Source organism: Accipiter gentilis, chromosome 7 (genome assembly GCF_929443795.1).
Source record: "Accipiter gentilis chromosome 7, bAccGen1.1, whole genome shotgun sequence".
NCBI lineage: Eukaryota > Metazoa > Chordata > Aves > Accipitriformes > Accipitridae > Astur > Astur gentilis.
The window spans coordinates 6,036,548-6,044,397 of NC_064886.1; the positions used below are offsets into that span (position 1 = coordinate 6,036,548).

Sequence of the window (7,850 nt, forward strand, 5' to 3'; positions counted from 1 at the left end):
TCTGAAAGCACCTAGCATAGGCTTCAGAAAATATGCGGCGCAGGCTGAAGCCTTTCCTGGAGGCTGACTGCAAATAGCAGGGCTGGGGCATTCACAGTTTGCCGTTGTACATACCCACATGCATCACAGTCAAAACCTGAGCACAAAGCAACTGGACCAGGAAGGAGGAACCAGGATAACGTCAGAGAATGCTGGTGCTGTGTCTTCAAGAACAGGCAGAGGCAGCATTCTTTGACCAGGTGGCTCTATGAAGAAGGCAGAGTGATTTCTGGAAAAGGGAACTGCCTCCCCATGGAAAGTTCTGCTGTGTTTAAGGGCTGCGTAGCCAATCTCTGCAAGCAATTCTGCCAAAAGACTACCTACCTCGTGCCATGTCTTTCTTCCTTGGGCAGCTCTGCAAGGCATTAAATGGAATGAAAAATATTTAATAAGATACACTGTATTTAGGTGCCCAGAAGCATGCTGCTTCATTGGCTGTGCTACTTTGCTTCATCAAAGCAGCTTTCATTTGTTATCTGAACAAAGCATTTTTGCAGGTCAAGGTATAGGCTTGTGTTTAAAGACTGTGGCTGCAAAGCAAAGCTGTGATAGGGACAAAATGGGATGTTCACAATAGAGCTCAGAACAGGGGTAAGGTGGGTTTGTTCTTCCAGGAAAAAAAAAAAAAAGTCACAATACACCTAATTTTAGAGATTCGGGAAACAGATCTGTACTCAATCTTTCTGTTTCACTCTGGAAACAAATGCTCTTATTTGACCCAGGGCTTGGATAATAAATATTTATATGGAAATCTTCCTTTTGTAAGTAATTCATTGCTTTGGCCTCTGGGAATGGCTCACTGTGCCTCTGCCTCATTTTGAGCTGTGCTCTAATCTTCCCTGTCACTGCAAATTGTTCAATGGATGAAAAGGGGAGGGCAGAGCAGTGAACAGTGGGTTTTTCCACTTACTCCCTCTGCCTATCTGGAGCCCTGGGAGACTCTTGCAGCATGAGTTTTTCTGCTAAACAGCTAGAGGTGCATGGAGTGTTAAGATCTAAGGAAGACCTGGTCTGCAATCCATCCCTTTTAAATAAGAGGCAATCATGTCTGTCTTCTTTTTGAAGGGAGGGCCATATGCCACATGGATAGCCACATCTAGTGACTTAAACGTAAGTGTATTTTGAAATCGGGTCAATATAACTGTATTTAAATTTGGCCAGGCTGTCCTGCACAAATAGTGCAAAGGCATACCCACATGGAGTGTTCATCTTCACACAAAAGACTAAGTTCTTTTTAAAAAAGAAAAGCTTCTGTTAAGAGTATTTTGAGAAAACACCTTCTATCTCAACCACATGCCTTTCCAGAATAAGACAGTCTCAGTCATAAGGGTCCTGCTGGATTTTTACTTTTATTTAAGCAGCAGACAAGATGTTAAACAGCAGCGGGTAGCAGCAACTAAGGTACCACTGCCTTTTGCATTTGTGCCAGATACCGGTAACATGACTAGAAATGCAGCGCTCAAAAACCACCGTGAGGGTTCAGGAATAAGCTGTTACCACCCGAGGGCACCTCAAGCAAAGGTTGTGTTGTTCCAACCTACGTTGCTGGCACTGATGTCAAAGAAGCTGACATAAATTCTGAAAGGGAAGGCAGACACCGTTAGTTGCCGAGAGCAGAGCACTGCAGGCTGGCCAGGGTGTTCCTGGAGCAGGACACACAGAGCCATGCTGCAGACTGTCCCGCAGGGCTTTATGCTTCTCAGGCCTGCACTGTGTCTCAGCAAGTTACACATTTCCTTTTGCAAATTCTGGCAGGTATGTTCGAGTGTTGCATATTCCACATGCCCTCTCCCCACTTTTAATGCCTTGCCTACTTGCATTCTGGGGTTCCTGGTATTTTTCTACTTCTTTCAAGGAGATCTCAGGATGCTGTGTTTTATTTACAGTCATTTCTGGAGCAGAGTGGTGTACCTTCAGGAAAATGACTAGAAATGCTTTTATTTAAGCAGAAGCTTTTATAATAGACCTTCACTTGTACCCCACAGGCAGCTGGGAAGTGTTGGTACATGTTACTCAATTTATCAATTAATGACATCAGGTTATTCTGCCTGTACCTGGGGTTTCACACACATGAGATCTGTGAGTACATGCAGTGCCTGAGTCTCCATCATTTCAACTAAGAGAAATTTTACAGCTTTTGGGCATTGGCATTGCAGCTCATGCAATTGCTCCTTTCTTCTTTTTAATTGGAGAGTTGCTCCACTGACTTCGCATTAAGCCTCTCCAAGCAGAATGTTAATAGAGGAACACTGAAGGACAAGTGTGGGTTTAATAGTTTTAATCTGTAGGAAGCCATGTCAGACAAGTTGCTGTATGAGCTCACCTGTCAGGTGATATTTTCAGCTGTTTGTTCAGCAGGTCACAAAGCAATTTTGAGTACACCTTGTTCTCCTGCTCCCCTATCTTACCAATGCTGTAGAGAAAGCACATAGCACAAGGGTCTGTGGAGCCACCAAAGGACATCAGCTGATCAGGAGAGATCTGTATTGCTAGATACTGTTGGAAGAATAAGAAAAGAATGTTATTTTCCTTTGCCATGTTAGGAAAAGTTTTGAAAATCCATGAAGGTATTTGTGTGCCTAAACTGCAGTGAAAAATAGGTGAATGCCTATCACTCAAGCTTTTGAAATTCTCCTGCATGTACTTCATTGCACTTCCAGACTTCCTAAACATTTTTCTGCAAGTCAAAGATGACAAGGTATGAAATACAATCACATTCCCACAACATACCCTTTGGGAGCAGGCACTGCCATCACAGTTCTTTCATCTATTGCAGAATGGCCGTATTCTTAACTAAAAGTACTAGCAACACATAAAAATAATAATTATAAAAGAGAGCAATCCCAAGCACTCAGAGATGCTTTTCACCACTTACTAAAACACAAATAGCTTCACTCTTCAGTTACCCTGTTGCAAAGATCCTTCCCTGACTGCTGTCTTGCAACCTTCAACCCCAGTATACCCAATTACCTACTGAATGATGGGTTCTGGATGCTCAGCCCAGGTGCACCATTAGAAGGAGGACCCTGCAGTAACATCTCTACCAACTCTGAATTTTGGGTAGAAAGTTCAGGTGCTCCCAGAGCTCAGCGACCTGCAATATCTCCAGAACCTCCTCTGAGCCACTGGGCTCTCCCTGCCTGTGCAGGAAGGCTGGGTGCAAGTGGGGGTGTGCAATTTCATTGCTGCTGCCCTACGTTCCAGAGAGATTTTGCACCTCACTGGCTCCTGTTGCAGTCTTCCCTGCTGAGGTACATGTGAACTGACACAGCAGAGGTCTAAATCAACATCCCCCTCATTAAACAAAATACAGCCTAATCCCACTTTTGTTCTTGATAGCAGGAAAAATAGAAGAAAGTATCTATGTTAATATTAATGACCAGCCTGCAATTTTCCCTGCTGCTAATACACAGTGTCAGATCCACACAAGGAGGAATCCAGGGATCAGTTCCTTTGGCATCCATCTGGCTCCTGTTCTGTTCTTACCCACGTTTATTAGCAGCGCATCATTGAAACTCAGCAGCAATTAACCCTCTTGGTAAAACAAGCTAGCCTGAGTACCAGGAGTTGTCTGGGTAATTAGCCTTGGCTGTCATTTACAGCTTGTTTGGGTGCAAGATGCATCAGACCACAGCAGTACAGGTTAAGCCAAGGAGATCCTGCTGAGGTACCACTTTGCTTGGCCCTGTTCTCTCCCCTGGCTGGACACCCTGTGCTCTCAGTTTTATACCAGATGTAGGTACCTATATGCCTTTAACATCTACCCCAGAAGCAGATTACTATTAATAAAAAAAAAAATCAAGCTGAAGTGTTAATCAGCATTATTTTCTTCTTAGAGCAGTTTGAAAATGTTTGAAACAGTTTCTCCAGTAGAAAAAACCCTATTTGATGAAAAATAAAAATCAGTTTTTTTTTCAAATGGTACCATTTCCTGCAAGAGGAAAGCTCTGCATTCCAGCCCACCCTAATCCTTTCCTTCTTTCTGTGTTATAACTAAAAGACTCTCCCTTTCCTATTGCCTCCTTTGTCACGAAGAGCTTGCATGTCCTCTTCAAAAAAATCTTTGTTGTTCCCTGTATATTTTTAAGTCCCATTACATATCCCTTCCACACTGCTGCACAAACCTGTTCCAGCTGCATCCCAGCCCTGGCCTCTAGCTTTATATTCAGGAGCTGTTATGCAAGAACTACCAGATGACACCACTCCACACCACCTCCCCGCTGCTGCCCCCCCCCCCACCCCCAACAGCAAGTACTTGTTTGCTACATTGATAAAAAATGTTTTTTTTTTTTTGAAGAGGGATAGAACACACCAGTTTTACATAAGAATTTCATTATATTACTGCATGTGTTGGAAAAAATATATCGTACTCCCATTTACAGTTTAGCCTGCTTTCTGTGGAGACAAGGTTTATACAAGCCTAAAACATGCTTCTGTTCCCCAAGATAACTGACTTTGGTGAAATTTGGCAGAGACTGATTTCCTACATATCTAATGAGACTGGTTGATTTCATAAAGCTCCATTACTGTCCCTAGAGAAAGAGGGACCCCTTTATCAGACATCAAACAATCTGCCTGGAAGAGACACAGTAGAACCAGGCTTCTCCAGGTCGGCTGGCTTTTTAACTTGACATCAAATCAATTTGATGAGAACATCCAACCATATAAAACTGTCTTTTAAAGTCTACAGCCACAAAATAACAAATAGAAATATTCTAATTATCAGTGCTGAACTGAGAATTTCTAATTGGTCAAAGAAATGTCAGTGTTATTAACCATTCCACCACTGGTAGGGTTGATGGCACAAGTCCAATGCAGAACCTGACTGGAAGTCACAGAAACTTTTAAAATTTTCCTGCAAGATCTAACTGAAATCTTGCTGCAGGTTAAGCCAGCTGCTTCCTGCCTTATGCCAGAGAGGAAGGAAAAAAAAAATGTTCCCATCTTTTCCATAACAGCCTCCTTCAGTCTTCTCTCTTCTAGAAGAGCCAGAATATCTGTTGATCCTTAAATTCTCTTATTTCTCTAGTGTTTTTGCTTTGGTGCATCTCTAATCTGCCTACATCTTTCTCACAGTAGAGAGGATGGATGGAGTATTCCTGCTGAGGCTTACTTCCACCTTGTGCACAACAAAAATGAAATTCCTCTCCTCCCAAGTATTGTCTTAACTCTTATTTGTGTTGTAACCCATAATGCTCCCCAAATCTGTTCTGCTTATATGACTTATTCTTTGTCTTTTGTGCAGCTTGACTTATTAATCAGCTATTGAACGAAAGCCTCTTGATTTGAGAGGATACCTCTAATTACGTTCTTGAATTCTTACTCTGTCTCCTGTGCATACAAGCTATTGTCATCTGCACACCCAGTCCACCGAGTTATTAACTGGAAGTGTGGACTAGATCTGAGCATGACACTACTGTGGAACTATTTAAACTGTTCCTGGTTTTGACAAAACCATGCCAGCTGCTCAATTTTCCTCTTACCATTTTTAAGACATTCAGAAGTTTGTTCTAATATTCCCAGTTATCCCACTTGGTTTTTATGTTTGGGTTCATTTTTCCCCCTTCTTCACTTCTCAGGACACTTCCACCTGTGTCAGTTATCAAACGATTGATAAGGGGTTCCGAGACATCTGTTGCCATCTTAAGTAGACCAGAGTGACTACCATTTCAGAGCGCTTTGTTTCCATGAAGAGCAAAGACCTGCTCAAGAGCTTCAGATGTCCCAGTGGCAGAAAAAGTTTGCTGGGGAGCCCTCGGAATCCTTTCTGTAGACACCAGAACTTCATTCTTTCTACAGTTCCAAAGCATCACTCCCAAAGTAAAATAAGAAACATTTTGTGAAAACACTCATTTGCTAGTGAATACATAGTCAGTGCACTTCACCAAGCTGCTAAAGATCTACAGGCAATTCATTTAAGTTACTACTGCTACAGCAACTGAGGAGTAGCTCACGTTATAAAGCTTACAGCTCTATAGAGAAGCATTCCCTTTGTTTTTTTGTATTCATCAACAGTCTTCAGTAAACAACTGATAGAGTGACTAGTGACCTTTCAGGATTAATTAAGAAAATGAAAGCCTTATAAAACCCTTAACAATAATCTTTCAGTACTTTACCTCAGTAGCATCTTGCCAGGGGTTTTGGCAGGTAAAAATCCCTCAGTTTTCTAATGAAACCAGCAAGCAGATTTTATTCTGGTGTTTTGACTACAAGTAGCAAGATGTTACATGGGCATTTTGCTAAGTGTCCAAGCAAGCTGAATGCCTTATTTTTTCCTTCAGCTGTAACAACTAGGGTACCAGCAATTTGGTGGCAGGTAACAAACAAATTCATCAGGACTCAGCAAGGAAGTTAGAAGGTGAGGCTTGCTTTTGGTCAGCTAGATTCTTGAGAGATATTCACAGAGATACCTGTGTATACATACCACCCCCACCACCCCCCCAGTGTCTTGATCTACATGGAATACCATCATACACAAAGCTAGTTTAAATACTTTAGGTGTTTTAAGACCTCAAAAGAGCTAAGTCACAGCAAACAAGTATTTGACACCTGTACAGAGAGAAAGCTCTAAATACTGGTGAGCTACTAGGTATATTAGTTTATAGAGGCTATTGCTGAGAAATAGCTCATTGCATAGGCACAACTGACTAGATAAGGAAAACATTCGAACATCTGTTCTTACCTGTGCTGGTTTGCCCATTGCTTTTGATAACTGCTGGGTGAGCTCTCCCATTAAAGGCTCTGGAACTTTATCCTTACTAATGTTTGTGTTAACAATGAATTTAGGCATCTTTGGATCGCAAGAGGGCTTGCTTTTCAGCTCACCTCGTGCACAGCTTTACTCCTAACTCACCTACAAGACAGCTTACCCCACCGTGCTACTAAGTACCTCAGGAGCCTTTAAATAGTCAGTGGTACCTTCCGCAGGTGCACCTGGAGGGGTGGGAGTGCCTGGGGAGAGGCGAGGTTGCATGTGCCATCTGCAGGCTGCTGGCTGCTAATGCAGATAGTCAAGGTACAGCTTTCGGGGGGCGGGGGAAGCGGGCTTTTGGCACTCTGGAAATCAAAGCATCCAAAATGGCACTGGATACAGCCTGATCGTGAAAACCAGTGAAAAAGCAAGTGTTTCAGGGACTGTTTGAGAGTGGGAGAGTGATAATGTGCCTCTTTATGCAAGTCTCATAATTATTTAAAAAATTTAGATGGACATCTTAATTGTGAGGTCTGGGGCTCTTTCTGTGGAATAGACCATAACAGAAAAATCCCGGTAACACATGTTGTGGAAATCTTCCTGAACTGTGACTAAGTCATGACAAAGATGCCTTAAAATCAGGGTCTTGATTTTCCACTGTGGTGAGCACTGGATTCTACATACTCAGAGGAGGCTTGTTTTCAACTTGCTCCTTCGTTGTGCACATAGTCCCGTAACAGTCAACAGGATCTCCTGAGAGACAGGAAATCCACAGGCTTTCTAAAATGAGAGGGTTTTATCCAGAGCGGAGCATGTGGCAGAGCTGGGATCAGTTCTCTTTGCTGCCTAGTAGAGTCTTACATGAAAGAAGTGATTTAGAGGGGTCATATGGTAATTGGTAGGGGGTGTTCGCAGTGAGATGTGTGTGTGGAAAGCAGGTTGAAAATACTGACGGAGATAAAATAAATGTTTTTTTTAATCTCTCCATGTTAAAGGTGATGGGTATCTTTATGCCCAGTAGTTTCTGTGAGTTAAGGGCTTTCCTACTCACTCCATTCCCTGGTCTGTGGAAAAGAGGGAGAGCTTTCTATAGTTTATGCTAAATGTTTGTACTGCAATG

The 7,850-nt window shown here is 42.5% G+C and overlaps 1 protein-coding gene across 1 annotated transcript; it reads right to left on the reverse strand.

The window, feature by feature from the left end:
* Positions 1-1,550: 1,550 nt before the first annotated feature.
* On the reverse strand, positions 1,551-6,829 carry LOC126040915 (macrophage migration inhibitory factor-like). The gene is made up of 3 exons (XM_049805984.1): positions 6,722-6,829; positions 2,363-2,535; positions 1,551-1,617 (listed from the first exon to the last, which is right to left on the reverse strand). The coding sequence occupies exons 1-3, from the start codon at positions 6,827-6,829 to the stop codon at positions 1,551-1,553; spliced, it is 348 nt and encodes a 115-aa protein (XP_049661941.1).
* Positions 6,830-7,850: the final 1,021 nt, after the last annotated feature.

What these genes read in the sequence shown, in the direction of transcription:
- LOC126040915 (XM_049805984.1), bottom strand. Translation starts at nt 6,829, where the DNA reads ATGCCTAAATTCATTGTTAACACAAACATTAGTAAGGATAAAGTTCCA. An exon ending in CAATGGGCAAACCAGCACAG is followed by an intron (nt 2,536 to 6,721) that starts GTAAGAACAGAT and finishes TTCTTCCAACAG; the next exon opens with TATCTAGCAATACAGATCTC. An exon ending in CTGAAAATATCACCTGACAG is followed by an intron (nt 1,618 to 2,362) that starts GTGAGCTCATAC and finishes CTTCCCTTTCAG; the next exon opens with AATTTATGTCAGCTTCTTTG.